Consider the following 20814-nt stretch of genomic DNA (forward strand, 5'->3'; position numbering starts at 1 on the left):
CTCTGTAATGATAGACAGCCTCAGATATGGGGAACCTAAAAGTCATGTACGATAGTCTAAAGAAAGCCCTAGGGCCCTAGTGGTAACAAGGCCGCCCCTCTTAAGCAGTGGTGAAGCCATTACAGACAGAAGCAAGCAGATGTCTTGCTGGGTTGAACACTACTCAGAGCTATACCCACAAGAAAAAAACATCACCAGCAAACCACTGGACCAAATACCAACTCTGCAGGTTATGCCAGAGTTAGATGTGGAGCCCACTGTAAAAGAGCTAAGCAAGGCCATTAGTTCATTATCAAGTGGCAAGGCTTTTGGAAAATATGGTATCTCAGTGGAAATTCTTAAGCACAGCAAAGAGAGCCTACTACCGTATCTCCATCAGCTGCTACTCCAATGTTGGAAAGAGGGTGAGGTACCACAAGATGTGTGATGTAAACACTGTCACTCTGTATAAAAATAAAGGAGATAAGGGCAACTGCAACAACTCCAGAGTCATCTCGCTACTAAGTATAGCAGGAAAAGATTTTGTAAGGGTCATTTTCGTGCACCTACAAAACAGCAGGTGAGTTGTGTCTACCTTGAATCTCAGTATGGATTCAGGGCTGGAAGATCAACCATAGACATGGTATTTTCCCTGCAGCAACTTCAAGAAAAGTGCAGAGAGCAAAACTGACCATTGTGCATTGCCTTTGTGGATCTAACCAAAGCATTTGATACTGGCAGCAGAGCAGGCCTATTTGCAATCTTATAAAAGATAGGATGTCCACCAATCCTGTTAAATCTTCTACTTCCTTCCATGACAACATGAAAGCAACTGTTCAGTTTGATGGGTCCACTTCGGACAGCTTTAAGATGAAAAGCAGATATACTTGCGTCCACTGTCACAGATCATGCAAATCTTGGATTGGACTATTCAATCGCATGGGACGCTGCAAACCATCTATGTCATAGGCTTCAATATCCACTGTCTGTTGCAGACAAAAGGATGCCGGTAATACGCAGCTTGTTACCATGCAAAGAATGTGAACTATTACCCACAATTTGTGTGTGAGGAGCTTGAAATCACACCCGGCACACCAGTGCATGCTAAAACTACACAATCTCTTAAGACAGAGTGACATTGAAGATCAAGTTAAGTTTGTGACTGAAAATGGGATTTGGTTCATGAAGTTTCTAATGTGGTTTGAAAGTCAGCAGGCTTGTTTCACACAACAAACTGTTGGATTCGATAAGTTAGGTTGAAGACATAGCATCCCAACAACTTTCAAACTGTCAACGTGAAAACCAGCAGAGACTAGAATTGTTGCAGGCAATAGCTGCAAAGTTGAATCAGTGCTGCAAGTACAATCAGTCAACACCGCCATGGTTTAAACAACTGGCTGCCACCTTTTTTTAGTGCTGTTCACAATTTTGACCCCAAATTGACTTTTCTGAGTTTTGATCCTCAGCTATTGAAATCATCCCTGGATTGCAGAAAAAACGTGACAAGGAATGTGCTGCTTACATGAACTTTGTCAAAGAGTGCTGGATGCCTTTGACTGTGACTGTATTTGAGAGTCTGTTTCTGATCAGTTTTCACAACTCTACAGCTTGGCAAAACTCTGCCTTAGTATTTCAACCAATTTAGTGGATGCAGAATGTGCAATCTCAGTATATGGACAAGTTGTTCACACCGCAGGGACAGAGGATGTCAGTTACAACTGCTGGTGGATGCTGCATAGTGGGTTCAACAACTAAAATGAATTGTTTCTGTCAAGGTTATCATTATTTAGTATTATGAAATTTTTTGTAGAACGCTAAGAATAAATTATGATGATAGTAGTTATGATTGATATTGTATATATATTTATAGTCATAATATATTTCAATTTAAATTTCAATTTAATAGTTAGATTTATAATAATACAGTAATTTATTTGATATTTCTGTGGACTTTGCTATTTAATTATGCTGAGGTTTTTGCCTCTTGAGCCAATGAGCAGCAAGGGGCAGGGTTGGCAGGACCTCTTAGCCAGTTGGGGGGCGGGGGGGCTGCTCGCCACAAAAAGACTGTGACATTGGTTCCATGCACTGTGAGTGGCCTGCAAAAATCCCGCTGCTTCACCACAATTTAGGTAGGTCCCTATTTATTAAGGGAACAGGAAGAGAAACCTGGCTCCTGGGTTTGTTGTGGAGGCAGGAAGAGGGATTTAGATATACTTAGAGATGAAGGTTGTCTCCAGTTGCAGCTTATATGAGGATGGCTGGAGAGGGACTGATACAGAGAAGATGCTCTATGGTACCCACTGCACACATGGGAGATGAGAATGTGGGCCTGACAGACAGCCCCAGTGTTCCTTTCCCCTTCCTCTGCCTGTCTCTTTAGTCACAGCCCTAAACCTATTATATGCCCCCTCCCCTTAAGCTTTCTCCTGTTGCCTTTATGCAAGCACTTGTGTTTACTCTTGCCTTTATGCAAGCACTTATGTTTACTCTTGAAAATAAGCACCTTTTGAATTTTCTGTTGCACCCAAAATACATTTCCCTAAGGCATCTGGCAGATATTAAAACAATGGTGCAATTGGAATCAAAGGGATTATATGTCTCGTCCCAAACACTGCACCTCCTGCCATGCCAGACATTCATGACAGGAGACATGATTTTTGGGATGAGTTATAGAAGTCCTCTAATCCCAGTAGCATCACTGCAGAGCTACCCTAGCTGGATCCTGCATATCAGGTAGAGGAGCTCTGTCCCAGATCTAGGTCTGCTCCCCAGCCCCCAGTAGGTTCCAAGTGCCGGGGTACTCAGGGCCAGTTCTGAAAATCAGCTAATTGTTGGACCTGACCAGTCCCAGGGCCAGTTCAAGGCCCCCAGCTGTCTGCGGCTGTATCCAGTAATCAGGTCTAGTCTGGTTGTCAGACCTGGTCCCAAGCATCTGGGGGAGATCTGGCTTAGCGCTGAGTCCAACAATCTGTTGATTATCAACCAGCCTTGGGGCAGCCCTAGAACTATCCACCTGTATGCACATTTTTTTAGAAATCCCAGAACTCTGGGACCTGTGGACCTGTCCCCCATCCCAGGGTCCTCACGCCCTAGGATTTCTAAAAACCACATGTTTAGCCTGGCTCCTCACAACTCAGCCCTTTAAAGTGCCTCACCCAATGGGGTCTGCAGCACAAGGGAAGAAAGGCTGCTGGGCTCAAGGGTTGCCAGGTTCCTGGCAGGGGGAGCCCCTCAGGTCTCCACAGGGAACCTTGAAACCTGCTTCCCCGATGGCCCGTTTGTGGCATCTGGGCAGGGTATGACAACCAGTTTGTTGTCAGAATCAGTAGATAGATAGATGGCTGATGAAGTGAGGGAGGGAGCAGTACATCTTGGGATGCCAGGGGGCCTAGCAAAGACCTGGCACCCAACGTGTGATATATATACAGGTACTCCTCACTTAACGACTGAGTTCCGTTCCTACGACTCGGTCGTTAATTGGATTGGTTGATAAGCGAGGAGCTGGGCTGCGAGTGCAGGAGCTGTCCGCCCCGCGGTGCTGAACCTGCGGCGCGCCGTTTCCACAATACAGGTACTCCTCACTTAATGACCTCCTGCTCGGAGTACCGACTGCTCGGAGAGCTGGTCGTAAGTCCGCGCGGTCGTTAAATAGGTAGGTTGTTAAGTGAGGAGTACCTGTATATAACATGTTTGAATTAAAGCTTGATAGAAACCAGCTACAGAAATATTGTACACCTCTCAAGCAATGTTTTTGTGTCTGGTTGGCCATTTTTAAATTCTAAAATAGTTATTCTGTATGTGTATCATGTCTAAATTCATTGTGCAGTTGATCACTTAATTGCACAATAAATGTATTGTGTGTCAGGGGTCTAAGGGAAAAAAAAAAAGCACATTTCATGGGTTGTTGCTTTAAGTGCCTGGCTTTTTTTTCCTCCTTATTTCTGTCAAGGTTGGAATTGAACTAACATCTGCTTGAACTAAATCAGGCTTAATAGCTACTTTTTTGTTCCTGTGAGCTATCCAGCCCACGCAGACAGTATTTGGCTGCTAAGCCTTTCATTTATCTTACCTGCTCATGTGTGGTTTAATCTATGTGTTTGAGCGTGAGGCTTGTGCCTATGTGGAAGGCCCAACTCTGTAAACACCACTTCTAATTGTTCTCCTCTTTTGCTTCTCTTCTCCCGAGTAGCTCCATGGAAGGAAGGGCAGAGTCCTGCAGGGACAGCTCCAGGAAGGTGCATTGGTACAGTCATGCCCTACTTGCTTCCTGCTCCACCTAAAGTTTAAAGCCAGCTGCCTGGCAGCAGCAGTGACATTTCTATTCAGGCAGCCCTGAAGGAGTCAGTTGACCTAATGGCTCATTAGGATCTATCTGATTCCTACTAATCACTCTGCACTTCACAGGTGTTAATGACACCCTCCCCTTTTTAATGGTCTTGATGTTCCACAAATCAGGCTATCCTTTCTTTGGCAACTTTGCTGTCTTGTTAGCTATTCGTGGGTTCTCTCCGTGTAATAAAACACATACTTTTTAACTAGAGGCCTTTATACTGTCATTTTAGGATTTTGCATAAACATACTGAAATGCATAGCATAGTTCAGGAGTCAGTAATCGATGGCCTGCAGGCTGGCTCCATCCTGTGAAGAGATTTCATCCAGCCCACCTAGCTAGATAATGACATAATTACAGCCTTCCTCAGAGTGAAGATGAGCTTGGCTCATGTAAATCACAATTTAGTCAGTGTCCACCTGAGTTGACACTGGCGCATCATCACTGGTATCTCTTCCTTAAGCTGATCCAAGGATACAAAGGAAACAGCTAAATTGTTTTCTTTGCCCTGCACATTAAAGGCATAGGATAACATGACAAAAGAGATGAAAGCAGGAATGTTATTTCTCAGAGTTTTGAAAGTTAGTATCAGAAGCCTGAACACAATACAGAAGTAGAAAGAACTCTAGCAGCAGTGTTGCTTATGTCTTTTACAAATAGGGGGAAAGAAAGATGACTTGAAAAATAGCATTTCGCATATGATTGAGGGCAGTGAATTGTTGAGCACAATCTAGAGATAAAGTTATTGCTGCTGCAGAAGTGGAGATGAGTGAGCAATGAAGAAGGGATGGATTTTAGAGAAGTTGCTGTAAAGGAACAAGCAACAAAATTCATGGTTACCTGAAGGTACTGGAGGAAAACTAGAGTCTAATCAGAGTGGTAGGACAGTGGGAACAACAGTGAGAAGATTGAGAACAGAGTTGATCATTCACCAGGCTGAGTTGTTCGTATATACAAGATAACTTGTCTTAACAGCTGAACAAGGTGGGAGCTGTGGGAAGAGTTGTCATACAGCTGGTGACTGAGGCCACAGAAACATGTGAGGTCATCTCTGAATAAAGGTTAAAGGAGAAGAGGACCCCAAGGATAATTGAGTGGAGAGGGGGGGTGGGGGTTGAGCTATGTGCTATAGAGGTAGAGGAAGTAACTGTGTGCATTTTGGCCTCATCCTTGGTTTACAACAAGGCTGTCCACCTTCTTGGGCCCAGTTTACTCAGGTTTTACATAGATCCAGGCTGGCCTTGAAGTGCAACCACAGGGGCTGGCTCCATTCAGGGTTAAAGTTAACAGGTTCCATTCACTTCCCTGATAGCATGCCATGAGGCAGCACTGAGACCCATTACTTTCTCCTAGCCCAGGGCTTACTAGGCCAGTGGCGCTCCAGCTTCTGGCCCTGTGGGCCAAATGAGTGGTGTGGAGTTGGCCTAAGGGCCAGATTTAGTCCTGTGAGACAGGATCAGGTCCCACGTTGCCTCCACCCAGCCCTGCACACCTGGATAGGGTTCTGTCTAGTTTCAGCTGGTCCCCTTGTGCCAGGATCAGGCCCTTGGGCTCGGCATCACCCTTGCCCAGTGTTGTGTATTTGGATCGGGCCCTTGAGCCCTGCATGCTGTGATCAGGCCTGAGGCCTGCTGTCTCTGCCACCCAGCTCCATATTCTAGGATCAGACCCTGTGCACCTGATCTAGCATGCAGGGCCAGGGGCTCCCCACACATCTGGAAGTTTGGCAGCAGGGGAGCAGTGCCACTGGTCCCCTGCTGATGAATATTTGGACCTGTGAGGAGCCTCATGGCCTGGATGACACTGCACTGGGGATTGAACACCCTTGACACGGGGGTTGAACACCCCTGTAATAGGCGATGTTGTGCTCTTTTCCTATCCCAAGACCCAGCAGCTGCTGCCTTGTACAAACTCTGTCACCAGTCCCTCTCACCTGTTTTCATCACCGTGCACCTAAACCATACTACCTTCCTCCACTGCTCCTCCACTCCTATATACAGTCCAGCAACCCACTTTTTGCAAAGCCCTGTGCACAGTTCTCTGTACATTCCACCTTCTCCCAACCCCACACAGAGCCCCACAGCCTACATGTCTTATGACCCACTTGCCAGGCACTTGGCAGACATGTACCAAGCTAGGTCTGCACATGCTAGCTCTGCAACTGGAAGCAGTATAGCTGTGTTCACTGTGACATTTCTGACAGTCTGAAAAGGGAGGCCATTTAATAAACCTTTCTTTTCAGACATATGGTGGCAATTAAAGCAGTTTATTTTAGCTTATGTAATGTGTTAAATAATTTAAAAACACGTTTTGGTATATTTTAGTTCTCTTTGCTTTATTGCATGTGTGGCTGAATTGAATGCAGATCAGCTGGTTGAGAAACTAAATTGCTGAGCTTTTAGATTCTTGAAGAATTCTAATTTTAGACACTTATTTGTGTGGACCACTCCAAATACATGACTGCTAACCGAATAACCTAAGCATAAAGACTGATTTCCAATTTGCATTCTCCACATTTCTAAAGTTGTTTTAAAATAAAAAAAATGCACAACAAAATGCTGCATAAGAACTAAGAACCCTGTCATCAGTTAAGCAGTTTAATTTAGCCAACACTTTCTGTAATTATTTATGCATTAAAACGAAATGCATTTCGTTGCTAGTATAGGTAAAATATTTCTGTAAAAGTCTTGTACATCATGTACTTTAAAAACTACTTGTTTTATCTCTAGGAAATCTACATGAAGAGAACATTAGGGATCTACAGTTGATACTTCACCAAAAAATGCCATATTAAGGCCATATATGAAACTACTTCTTCCCCCTTGTGCATATGTGTTAAGATAGAGTCTATAATAGTCTCATATGTCATTTCTCAAATGCTTTTCTGCATTTTTAGAAATGTTCCAATGGGGGAAAAATATATATATAATTGTGAAAATGTTGGTGATCCATATGCTGTGTTATAGTTGTGTAATATAACCAAAAGGCTGATGTTTCTGACTTTATAGAGTGGCTAGCTGCGCAGCATTAGGTTTGTTTTGTTTTTTATGGAATGTGCTTCTCATGGTAGGAATGATATGTCCAGGGCTTTGAAAATTATGCTAATTTAGAAAGACAGATGCATCTTTTTCCTCCCTCTGTACATCCCATTAATTTTTTACTCCTCCGTCTCACATAGGTTCAGGTTTGTTCATATGTCTCTGTGGTAAACTTCTGTTAGGCAAGATCTTGTTTTTAGCCACAACTAGTAGTCCTTAATGGGATCCCAATCTTGAAAGGGCTCCTTTGTTCTAGGTCTTGGATTGATGTACAGAGACCATTTTTGTACCTTGAATATCTTCGACTCTAAAAATGTTTATTGTGGAGATGTCCTCCCTAGAGCTGGCAAAAGTTGAGTAAAGAGTAGAAATCTTCTGCTAAGGATTTCTTTTTTCTTTTTATCAGGTACTTGTAATTAACAAGTTTTGGTTTTCAAACCATTATCTTCTTTTTTTTTATAGGTTGTGATTTGAATTTTGGATGAAGCTATATATCTAACTGGACATCATGAGCAGAAGCAAGCGTGACAACAATTTCTACAGTGTAGAAATTGGAGATTCTACCTTCACTGTACTGAAACGATATCAGAATTTAAAGCCTATAGGATCAGGAGCACAAGGAATAGTGTGGTAAGATTCCTTTAAACAAAATTAGAAGTATGATAGTTTATCACATGCTACTGAAAGGCGTTGGGTAGTCTGTGGGCTGGGGATTGATCAATATGGCTAAGTACAGATATTCAAAAAGCCCGGGCCTGAATCGATTGAATCTTTGCAGTTTAGTCTAAACTGTGTAGACTGAAATGAGAAGCAGGTGAAATGACATTCATTTTTGATTCCAGAAATGCAGCCACATGCCTGCAGTGGCTCTGACTAGAAGCTGGAGGGCACTAGAGTGAGCCTCCCTTCCTTTCTGCAGTGGCCAGCAGGCTGGGGGGAAGTTGAGTTGAGTGGAGGGTGTGGCCAGGGAGCAGCAGGTGCTGTATGATTGGGGAGGGGTGAAACCCCAACCTTGGCCTGCATAGTCCCCAGCTGGGGTGTGCCTGGAGGGGGAGGGGTAAGCAGCCTTCGCCAGCTTTTCCAGTGAAGGGGGAGCATGGCCGGACCTCAGCCCCTGGCTGGCACCAAAGGGTCAAGCAGTGAGAGCAGGGTCATGGCCGGACCCGGGCCTGAGGCAAAGGGGTGAAAAGGGAATGAGAGACTGGTGCCTCCTGAATCTGGGTGGGGGGGGCACCCGCAGAAGCTGCCGATGGCAGCGGCCCTGTCAGGGGGTAACCAGCCCTACCGACAGCATCAGTGTTGGCCGTCAGGACAGGCACCAGCCCTGTCGGGGGGGGGGGCATGTGCACCCCTGTGCACCCCCTACCAGTCACCTATGGAAAGAGGGGAGGGAATCACAGAGAAGCAGAGCTGGCAGGGACCTCCAGAGGTCCTCTAGTATCTAGTCCAGCACCTGCCTGAGCCCTGCCCAGACCCTTCCATACAAGCACAATCTGAAGAGCAGGGGGTTTACTTGCAGCATCCACAACCAAGAACACCTGCCAGGGGGGCTCTGTACTGCTGGGGAAAAAAGCCACCAAGGGCTTCCTGTGGCCAGTTCCCCCCTCTGCCCTACAGTGGGCCCAGAGCTGTACCCCTCTAGCCCTGAAGCAGTGCCATACAGGGCTCCCTTGCCCCGCCCCCCCGGCCCTGTAGCAGGGGAGGAAGAGGAGGGGGAGAGCCATCTCCACTGCTGTGGCTCTGTGACAGCTCAACCCAGCCTGAGTTCAGGGAGCTGGGAGCAAACCAGGCACACAGCTTCCGTGGCCCCAGCGTAAGCCCCAGCCTGAGCCACAGCTGGCTGGGACGGGCCTTGCACCCGCAGTCTGGCCCAGGCTCTCTGTGCCCGCCCTCAGCAGCACTCCTGGGCCTGACCAGCCAAACTCAGCTCAGCTTAGCCCTACAGCCCCAGCCCTGAGCAAGGCAGGCTGATGGTAGGGCCAGGCCGTGGGGGCAGGGCCCTTCCCAGCCGACTGCAGCTCAGGCTGGAGCCATGGGAACTGTGTGACTAGATTGCTGCAGAGCTGGAGGGGTGCAATGCTGGACCCCACTGTGGGTCAGGAGGGGAAACTGGCCACAGAAAGCCCTTGGTGGCTTTTTTTCCCCAGCAGTACAGAGGGTGGGTGTTCTTGGTTGTAAACAAATCCTCCATTCTTTAGATATTATTTGTACAGGAGGATCTGGCCAGGGCTCAAGCAGGGGCTGGACTAGACACTAGAAAACCTCTGGAGGTCCCTGCCAGCCCTAGTTCTCTGTAATTTCCCCCTCCCTGCCCCACTTTGCCTCAGGCCTGGGGCCAGGGTCTGGCCATGCTCCCACTCTTGCTGCTCAAGTGGTGAGTCAGAGGGAAAGCCAGGCAGACCCTGGATGGGGTTATGTGCCAGTGGGAGACAGAAGTGGGGATTAAACCCCTGCTCCCCCTCAGGCTACCAGTGTCTGGCCAAGCCCCCCACTCCTGCCACTCGAGCAGTGAGGGGGGTACTCCACAGAAGGTTTTCCACCCCCATCTCCCTTCTCAGCCAGCCAGAGCAATGATAATGCTCCAGCTAGGAAGGAGAGGGGTGGGGTCAACCCTGCTCCGCTGGAGCAGACAGCCCAGCCCAGCCCAGCCCAGGTCTGCAAAAGATCCTGGGATGCTGGGAGACTGAGAGTTAACTTAAACCAGGAAGGGGTTTGGGACACAAGTTCTGTAAACCAGTTTGACCTAAATCAGTTAAGTCTGATATTATTACATTCAACTAGGATTATCTTAAACCAGGTTTGGCCATTTTGAAAGCGGTTTATGTGCACCGAATTTCTGTTGTGTTACAGGTTTAAATCGATTTCTGATCACTTAAATTGATTTAACTTCTGTCCTTAGCCTAAGTGATTGAGAGAGTAAATGATTCTTAAAGTGATTCTCAAAGGCTAAGTACAGACGTTCGGAAGGTTAAATTTGATTCAAAATGGCTGCCTGATTTAAACTTAACTTGTCCCAGTACTGACCTTACACATACAGACCCTGGTTTCAGTGACCAGAAATCAGTCTAAACCTGTAACTACAGAAATTCCATATATAAAAACCAGCCTAAAAATTGCAAAACGTGGTGTAAGATAAACCTGTATCTTTGTAGTTTCAAACTTATTCAATTAAGGTCAAACCAGTACATGGAACTTCTGTCCACTTTCCCTGCGCAGCCATGGAACTGGGAAAAACCAGCCTTTGGCCCCAGCCTCAGGGCTGCTCTTTTCACCCTTGCCCCCTCCATGGGATATTTTTTGCTGCCCTTAGCCCAGCTAGCCCTCTCAATCCGCATCCCACAAGCCGCTCTGGGTATAGTCACTTCTATCAACGTTTGCTGCTGCCAGGGCCACACAAGTCCCAGTGTGGGAGGGAGCAGGAGGGATGGGGGTATAGGCTCACTGGGGGAAGGATTGGGGGCTAAAAGTAGCTCCTGATACTCTCAAACCTGCCATGGGCCCCACCAGACACTCCCCAGTAAAACCCTGTGGATTATGCCTGCTCCACTCCGCACCCATGCAGCACACTTACTCCTTCCCACCCCACCTGTGGGTTGTACCCCACCGCCACCCTTTGCAAGTCACGCCTGCCACCCCTACCCTACCTACAGTCATGCCTACCGCCTCACCCCTTGCGAGTTGTGCCTGCCCCTCCACCTCACCCACAGGTCATGCTTGTCCCCCTACGCCACCAGTGGGTTGTGCCTGCCCCCCCTGCCCCTTGTGAATCGTGCCTGTCCTCCCACCTCACTCACAGGCCATGCTTGCCATCCCATCTACCCCACCCACAGGTTGTGCCTGCCCTCTCATCTGCTGACAGACCCTCAACTCCCTCTAGCCTGGATCCCACCCCACCCAACCCCCTGCTAGCCCCCACCATCCTGACTTACCTGATATTGGGCAGCCATTTTGAACTGATATAACTCCTCCCAAATGCCTCCGAATGTTTGTACTTAGCCAAATAGTAATAGCATGCATTTCCCTTTCCTCTACAGCCCAATCAGTGCTGCTTACTGTTGACCTAAAACTTCCCCTTCATTTAAGGTCCAATCCCCTTCAATGCACACTTGTCTAGCTTTGCAGTTATTCTGTAAATTTGGGCAACTACTGATGGGGAAAGGCTAAATGGGGCAAAGAAGTTAATTTTTTCCAGTAATTTAAGCCAGCTTTTTTTGGCTAGGGACAGACATTCAAAAAGCCTGACCCTGAATTGATTCAATCTTTGCAGGTTAGTCTAACCTGAAAAGCTTGAACCAATTTGGAGGTGGATAGACATTCCCTTTTCATTCCAGAAATGCAAGCACATGCCTGCAGTGACTCAGGCTAAAAGCTGGGGGAGGTTAAAGCAGCCCACCCTTCCCTTTTACAGAACTGAGCTGAGGGGGTGTGTGGCCAGGCCTTGGCAGGACACTTTGATAAGGGAGGGGCGTATACCCCCACCCTGCCTGCACTATCCCAGGCTTTTCCCCCACTTGCTGCTCAAGGGGGAAGAGTGTTGCCAGCCCCCAGCCCCTGGCTAGTACTCTTGAGGCAAAGGGGATGTGTGTAGCGCACGCATGTGTTGATTATACTGAGCTTTTCAATCTCCCTCTCCCTGTCTGCAAACCTGACAGGACTGCAAACCAGCAGAGGGCTCATAAAACCAAAACCACCATGTTATCAGCCCATCAGCAAAACAAAGCCTCTCTCATTAGTTCTTCTTAAACAGCTTTTTTCAAGGGACATTACCAGCTACCCTGTTGATTAGCTCCAAAAAGCCCTAAGTGGACACTGTTCTGTCTGCCTGTCCCAGTGAAATTGGAGACACAGACACCTCTCAGCATTAGCTAGCATACCACATGCCTAGAGTCTGTGAGGCTGGGGTCCCTGCTGTGGGAAGAAGGTGGGAGAGGGAATCCCTGTTTGAGCAGCCAGCAGTGAGGAAAGCCAGGCAGACCCTGCTGTGCCTTCAGTCTCCTCTGGAGCTTTGGCTAGGGAGGAGAGGGGCAGGGCCAGCCTGTTCTTTGGAGCAGAGTGCACAGTCCAGCCCAGCCCAGCTGCAAAGCATCTGGGGTCTGGGACAGACATTGCATAAACCGGCTTGACCCAAATCAGTTAAGTCTGATACTACATTCGACCAGGTTTATCTTAAACAAATTTCAGCCATTTTTAAACGGGTTTATGTGCACTGAACTTGTGTTCTGTTACAGGTTTAAACCAGTTTCTAATCATTTAAACCGATTTTGTGTGTAATGTCTGTCCCTAGCTTTTGTGTTAGAATAGAATCCTGAACTGCACTTTGAATATTTCTGGTGCTAGTACTTGAAAACAGCCACCAGAACAGTTTGGTGCTTCCTTAAATTGCTAAGTGAATCAAGTGCTAATCAGTTTCCAGAACCAATCAGCATCTACTTTTGATAATGTCTGTGCACAAAACAGTAAGAATTCAACCTAACATTGGAAAGCCTTACTTAAATATAACTTAAAACTAATTTGATTAAGAGAACTGCCCTTGGATAAAGAACTAACTGAGGGACTGCAGTAATGTTGATTAGTTGTAAATTGAGGCAGCAATCTGTGAAGTGAAATTTCCCCAGGGATAAGTGCTTTGTCTACATTTATTTAATAATTTTATAATGATCAAGGCAAGGTTGCATATACCATAGTAATTTGCAGATGATTCTAAAGCAGAAAATAACAGACACTAAGAGTAGACCTAGAAATGACAAAAAAAACCCTAACAGAAATAAACTTACCTCAAACTCTTTTTAGTAGAACTTCTTTGTAAAGGTACCTGTCTTAATATTTTTTGTAAAGTATCTTGTAAATTTCAGATATTGTAGCATTGAACCTTAATAAACTGAACAAAGTTATACCAGTACATGTAGGGCTAAATCCTATTTTGCTTTATGCACTTAAATGGCATATGCACAGCCATATAACTGTTTTTGGCACTTCTGCACAGCTTGGGATTTTCTTTTGCCCCTTGGGAGGTAGCATTGCCCTGCACACATGCCAGTGAAACACTAACTTTGCTGGCAGCTTGTCTTCACTGCTCAGTAAAATATTAAACTACCAAGACCTTTATGTTTCACAAATTGCTACTGAATCCACACAGTAGTTGGCTGTCATACTGCCTCTTGCAGCAAACAAATTCCCTGTTCTTGTGCCATGGAAAACTTGCGATTTATATGGGACTTGTCCCATGTGATGGTCTTCACCAGTAGCAAGAAAAAGAAGAAACTGAAGTTAGCAGCCTGTGTTAATAAATAACATTTTCTGACATCCTGACATCAGGCCACAAGTAGAGTGAAGGTTAGATTTAATCCTTTCTAAGCATTTGGCTTTTCCTTGACATCTGGGAGTGGGGGGGTGTGGAAAAACCAGTGGCATTGGGGGTTACCTCTTCCTACCCTACTTTTCCACCACTGTATTATGATATTACCCTTTGCTTAGGTTCTTAGTTTAGGACCAGTATATTGTAGAACAGGGTTGTCCAACTTATAAGCATCTGGGGACTGAATGCTCTGTGGGCCACACCAGCAGGGGCCCCTCTGAGCTGCGCACTACACAAATAACACCCCACTCCCTCACTGCACTGCATGGCCCCGCTGCTGCATCACAGTAGGTTTGCCTACCCTCAGCTCCCCCAACCACACCATGCTGCATTGCTCTGCCCCCTGGAGCAGAGGCAGGCAATGGAAACCACAGGGAGGGAGAAAGGGCCCAGAGATTCCAGCTGCAATTGCAACTTGAGTGATAGGAGAAGCAGCAATGAGGCAGCAGTTCTGGGGCAGCAACTAAACCCTTTGTGGACTGCATACACCCCATGGACCATCAACTGTACAGCCCTTTCTAGAACGTAGGGTTACAGAGTCCCTAAACACACTGGAGTTGCTAGCCTAGAATTTCCTTCTATTTTCTGTAAATTTGAAATAAAGATTAACCAGTTTCTCATGATTGGGGTCTTTGTGTTCTTATGTCAAAACTAATGGTGTGATATTGTCCATGTAGCAGGAGTTTCCTATCTTTACTAGGGGGCTCTGACATTCGGAGAATTTTAAGTTCTCCCCATAGTTCACTGAAACAGTGTTATATAATATTGTGAAGTTGGAAAATCTTTTCTGAATCCTGAGTTAATGTTTGCCATGATAAGAATCTTGCTTATATGCTCATTGCATATGAATTTAATAATCCTGGAATTCTGGTTTATGCACTGAGTTCGTGAACAGCCTTGGGGGATGGTCCCGTAATCTGTGTCAGATTTCTGTCTATGACATGGAACTAATATTATTCCATTTTGAAAAGACAGCAGGGCATTTAGTACTTAGAAGCTGCATCTACCCGAGATGCTGACTGCTTAGTTGTTACTGCGTAGTCATTTAGGACTTGTATAAAGAAGTACTAAATGACTACACCATAACCTGCGTTAAAGCACAGCAGCGCCAGTGAATGGCTTTTTTGTGACACTGTGCAGTAGCTCGAGATTACTGCACAGTAGCACTGTATCATGGTTTCTGCGTTGTGATGAGTCTTGGGCTATTGCACAATCAGTGTCTCGTGTAGACACAGCTAGAATATATAATGTTGTATCAGTCTTCTAATAATGATTTACTTTCAATTGCAGTGCAGCTTATGATGCCATCCTTGAGCGAAATGTGGCAATCAAGAAGCTAAGCCGGCCATTTCAGAATCAAACTCATGCCAAACGAGCCTACAGAGAGCTTGTTCTCATGAAATGTGTTAATCACAAAAATGTAAGTGATTTTTATTCAAAATGAGTGTTAAGTAGAAGGCTGCTAAATGTAAAATCATTTAGCAGAAGTGCAGCAGCAGAGGGGAACCCTTAACAAAGGCCATGTCTATCCTGTGGGGTTGTTGCTGCTGTAACTTTGGTAACAGTTGTATGGTGGCCAGACCACCACTACAGGCACACTTCTGTTAGCAGAAAGACTATTTTTCTACCACCAGAGCCATACCAGCTTCCTCAAATGACAGATGTTCCAGCAGAACTGTGTCCCCAGTCAGGGTTTTGCCAGCTTAACTATGCTGAAGATTAATCTTGAATCTATGGCCAAGAGAGCCTCTTCAGGAGACTTTAGAATAGACTAAATCATAAAACAGAGTTGTTTTTTGTAAAGGGTGATTTTCTCCACTTACATGTGTAAGCGTGGGAAGATCTTTCAAAGTATAACCTGTGCTGATTAGTTTGATTTTCCTCTCCACTCTCTCCCTGCCCCCCACGAGTCCAGCCTGACATTTTTTGTCAGTTTTCCTCATCTTGCCTGCATTTCCAGACTCAAGGCAAGAAACCAGGTGTTCCTCTGCTGTGTAATACCAGCAAGCAACTAGCAAGCCATGATACCATGGCAGATACCTATTATTCTAACTGTTGTTTGTGGTAAAATCAACTTGGAAGGATAGTAAGGGCAACAGACTTTTTGTGCTTTGTATTTGGACATTTTGTAGTACAGCATCAGGATCTGCTAGATGTTTTTGAGATGGACATATAACACAGCAAAGCTACCACTGCTGATTTGTCAAATGATTGCTTATTGGAACTGCACTGGAGAAAGCTGACATTGCTTGGACTGCCCTTTCCACTTCCTTTTAATTTGCAGAGGAAAGGTTCAACTTCCCTGAACTGATAGCCAAGGCAAGCCACTAGCCACAGGAAAGGAAGTTGGCTCCTACACAAAATAGTCTGTGCATGCTATGGGCCAAACTGTCATTTTGTATCTCGAAACTTTTTAGTACGCTTTGGATACTACTAGGAGCTAATTGATGATGAAGGCAGGTTCTTTCCTGCCCTCTCTGACTCTGGATGTTGTACATTTCCTTGATTTGTCTACACTCCCCATCCATTTACAGGAGTTTGTATATACCCCAAAGGTTCTGTGGGAAATTGTCTCCATCTTCAGATTCTTTGCAGTTACAACCTCTATTTCAGCAAGGTTTGACAGCCGCCTGCCTGTTTTCCTCAGATATCATTGCAACTGCATTCTCCCTCCTCCAGCAGTATCTATTGATCTGTTCCTGTAACAAAAGTGCCTTCATGTCCCCTATTTATGCATTCCTCCAAGGGGATAAAGCTTGGGGTGGGTGTAACCAGTCTTCAGTGTATTTTTACTGCTGTGGCTGCAACCAGTGTTCCCTCTAAGCTGTGTGGTGTGCGTGGCTGTGCAGGCGTGCCCAGTAGTGTGGCATGAAAGTATCTGCGTGGCCATGCATGCTGCACAGCTTAGAAGGAATGCTGGTTGCAACACAACTCCTGTAGTGTGTCCAGTTATGTACTCACTGTGCAGCTTTGGTCCCTTGTAAATAAGTGCATGCAGTCATGCTTATGTGTGTTGTGTATGTATGTGTGTTGGGAGTAGGGGGGGAGTGTTATAGTTGGTGCTCTCTCTAGTCCTGGCACATGTGGTTTTAGCATTGATTTTTCTCTGCAGCAGATTTGGGTACCAAGTAACCAGGCGCCATGAACCATGGGTACCAAATAACTGTGCACCTTGAATCGTCATTACTTTCTCCCATTAGAGCAGGGGCAGGCAATTATTATTTTGCCTGGAAGGCCACTTACCAAGTTTTGGCAAGCTGAGGGCTTTTGAGGGCTCCATGGGTAGCCCCACCCCCTGGTCACCATCTTGTGACCGGAAATCCCAGCCCCTAATCCCTGCCCTTTGCCTCCACAAGTACTCCTTTCAGAAAAGGGTTTTGCCATCTCGGAACCAGGAAAATACCAAATTATATTCTAAAAAGCGAACATCTACAACATTCATTAATTTGATTTAAAAAAATATTTTTGTCCTGATTTGCATGTGTTAGTGTAGTGCACATAGTGGTGCTTGCACAATAGCTTAAAATGAAGTCTTGCTCTTGTATATTGTGGGAGGGTGTGGGGTGTGGGGAGGGTATAGGTTTGTGAGGGGTTGTGGGTGTGTGGGTGTGTGGTGTGTGGGGGAGGGTATGAGTGTGGGAGGGGCTTGTGGGGAGTATGAGTGTGGGTGTAGCGTGATGGAGCACGTGGGTGGTTGTGTGTAGATGTGCAGGTCATGGGTGGGTATGGGGTTTGTGGGGGAATGTGTGGGCGGAGGAAGGCTGGAGTGTGTGAGGGGGTGTGAGTGTCTGCATGTATGGCAGTGCAAGGGGGGTGTGGTGCATGGGTATGGTGGGGTGTGCGCGTGGGACTCACCCTATGAACACGCACACACACACACCCCCCTGCTCCTGGCCGCAGTACCTGGAGCCGTCAGCAGCCAGCTAGAAGGCAGGGAAATGGCAGCTACACGCGAGGGGAAGTGGCAGCAAGCGGGAGCATGGGGCCTGCCCTGGTGTCCCAGGGCCAGTGCTGGCGGGGCCTGGAGCAAGATGAAAGGAGCCATGGGACCTCTGCCTCACAGCTGGTGCTGGACCTTGTGCTTCTGTCACCCTGCTCCGGGCCCGGCCAGTGCTGGCCCCGGAAAACCGGCATGGGCCCCGCACTCCAGCCCAGCTGTCACTGAGCTCCTGCATGTCCTCTCACTGCCACTCCCCCCTGCCTGCAGCTTCCATTTCCCTGCTTTTCTGCTGGCTGTTGGCAACTCCAGTACCACATGGCTTCTGGCTGCACCGCTGGACTGTGGGACTTAGCAGGAGCTGGTCCAGCCCAGCCCTGAGGACTGGGATGATCACTTGTGGCCCTCCTCTGGCTTCCCCCCACCCTCCGCATTCTTACCTCAATTTCCCTCTCAGGCACAGGGAGGCAGGAAGAACCCCAGGCCAGAAGGCTTTGCTAAGCACAGGGCTTCTGATTAAGGGGGGTGGGAGTGAGAGGGGGCTGGGCCTGGGGGGCCTTGCTTCTGGGCTGCTGGGTCCTGTTGGCTTCCCCTGGGTCCTACTGCCCTTGTCTCCGCTCATCTTTGACAGGCAGCCAGGAACAGATAAATATTAATTTTCTAATTTTTTTTAGGGATCTCACGGACCAGATAGAATTGGCTGGCAGGCCAGATGTGGCCCGTGGGCTATATTTTGCTTGCCTCTGTGTTAGAGTACCCGGTGCTTCAGTGTAGGAGTCAGCTTTTCAGGTCTTGTGGTGGTTGGGATTTCACTGTGTAGTAGGATGTCAGATACAGTAACCACCATCATTTGAGAAGTCTGTCTTAATAATGTATGCATACATACATCCCTGAAAATAATATACACCTTATTTTGAAAAGGAAGAATGAAGAAAAAGATATTTTCTCTGGAGTTATGGTTGCATAGTTTAGAGACAGCCTAACTTTCAGCTTAGCCATCCTCCCTTTCCTGCTTATCTTAAGCTGAAATAGGACTTAAACCTAAATAGGAAGCAACACCTAAACAGCAAGATTGCCCTAAGAAAGGTTAGTGTGATAAACGATCACTAAAAAGGAAAGACGATAGTAATGCCTCTGGAGTGAAGAACAGTGAGTCATTATGTCAGTTGACTTCCTCAGATGCTTGAATAGTACTGAAACAGCTGATGCAGCATGTAGGAGGAATCAAAGTAGGGTGCTTCTATCTTTGGCAGAAAATTAGCTTTCCTCCTTAATGTATGTACTCCAGTTTTGGGGGGTTAATTGTGAAGGAAAAGTTTCAAACTGTATGCAGAAAATTATGGTATTTTCTTCTTTCTCCTCAAGAGAACAGTAGGAAAGTATCACCACAGATTCACTTAGTCCACATTCATGTGGCTTACTGTTCTGACAAGGGAATCCAGGAGCCACAACTACAGGCATAGTAGACCTCTGGCATCTCTGGGAAAGTAGTCATCTAGGTATCTGATCTCAGCCCCTTACCCCTATGATATGGATGTACTGGGGTCTTTGGGGAAAACAAGCAAGTGAAGTAACTTTTACAGCCTACTGACCCCCTTAGAATAAATCTTCCTTTCTGTTTAAAGCTCTTAGACTTGCTAAGAGCAAGTGGGCAGTGGGGTCCCGCAGGGCTCGGTCCTTGGACCGATACTCTTTAATGTCTTCATCAGTGACTTGGACGAGGGAGTCAAATGTACTCTGTCCAAGTTTGCAGATGACACAAAGCTATGGGGAGAAGTGGACACGCCGGAGGGCAGGGAACAGCTGCAGGCAGACCTGGATAGGCTGGACAAGTGGGCAGAAAACAACAGAATGCAGTTCAACAAGGAGAAATGCAAAGTGCTGCACCTAGGGAGGAAAAATGTCCAGCACACCTACAGCCTAGGGAATGACCTGCTGGGTGGCACAGAGGTGGAAAGGGATCTTGGAGTCCTAGTGGACTCCAAGATGAACATGAGCCGGCAGTGTGACGAAGCCATCAGAAAAGCCAATGGCACTTTATCGTGCATCAGCAGATGCATGATGAATAGGTCCAAGGAGGTGATACTTCCCCTCTATAGGGCGCTGGTCAGACCGCAGTTGGAGTACTGCGTGCAATTCTGGGCGCCACACTTCAAGAAGGATGCGGATAACCTGGAGAGGGTCCAAAGAAGGACAACTCGTATGGTCAAGGGCCTGCAGACCAAGCCCTACGAGGAGAGACTAGAGAAACTGGACCTTTTCAGCCTCCGCAAGAGAAGGTTGAGAGGCGACCTTGTGGCTGCCTATAAGTTCATCACGGGGGCACAGAAGGGAATTGATGAGTATTTATTCACCAAGGCGCTCCCAGGGGTTACAAGAAACAATGGCCACAAGCTAGCAGAGAGCAGATTTAGATTGGACATTAGGAAGAACTTCTTCACAGTTCGAGTGGCCAAGGTCTGGAACGGGCTCCCAAGGGAGGTGGTGCTCTCCCCTACCCTGGGGGTCTTCAAGAGGAGGTTAGATGAGTATCTAGCTGGGGTCATCTAGACCCAGCACTCTTTCCTGCTTATGCAGGGGGTCGGACTCGATCTATTGAGGTCCCTTCCGACCCTAACAGCTATGAATCTAAACAGAGCTTGGTACTGTGGGAAAAATACCTGCAGAACACGGAAAACTATTTGAAGCAGTTATAGTCTCCTCTTCCTTGCTTGTCAGACACTAGTGCCCCTTCATAACTGTACCATTTACATCACCTTGCTCAAGGCTTCATGGGCGTTTTTGCACATACTTGTGGGTGGGGGTAGGGCACTTTAATTAGAGTGGCTTTGAGAGCCGCTGTAAATAAAGCCTCCATAGCGTCTTGTGTATCAGCATCCCTGTACTTCAAAATGACGGTGGGGGTGCTTTAAATCTCGTTGAAGGAGCTTTATTTAGTTAAATTGCCCCTGCCGCCAGTTTGAAGCACAGGGACACAGGTGCATGAGACGTGGCAGCTGCTGGAGTGCACTAAATAGCATGCTGTAGCAGACTAGGGATGCACTGCTAGAGATTTTGGGGGCTGATACTGATAGCCAATTTTTAAGGAGGCATATCGGATGATACCGATCTGATTTCTGATATCAGCCAGGCAGCTTGAAGAGCTGCGTGCAGCTGATAAGTCTAGTGGGGT

At 46.7% G+C, this 20814-nt stretch overlaps 1 protein-coding gene across 5 annotated transcripts in view; it reads left to right on the forward strand.

Annotated features, from left to right (window-relative positions):
• Positions 1–20814, forward strand: part of MAPK8 (mitogen-activated protein kinase 8) — a 144424-nt gene that overhangs the window by 78719 nt on the left and 44891 nt on the right. For all 5 annotated transcript variants that reach the window (XM_059729696.1, XM_059729695.1, XM_059729697.1 and 2 more), the window contains 2 exons: positions 7813–7980; positions 14996–15125. In XM_059729696.1, the coding sequence (XP_059585679.1) occupies positions 7859–7980; positions 14996–15125 (252 nt within the window). In that variant the 5' untranslated portion in view covers positions 7813–7858. The remainder of the gene's footprint in view (positions 1–7812; positions 7981–14995; positions 15126–20814) is intronic.

The sequence above is a fragment of the Alligator mississippiensis genome, chromosome 6, assembly GCF_030867095.1.
Source record: "Alligator mississippiensis isolate rAllMis1 chromosome 6, rAllMis1, whole genome shotgun sequence".
Taxonomy (NCBI): Eukaryota; Metazoa; Chordata; order Crocodylia; family Alligatoridae; genus Alligator; species Alligator mississippiensis.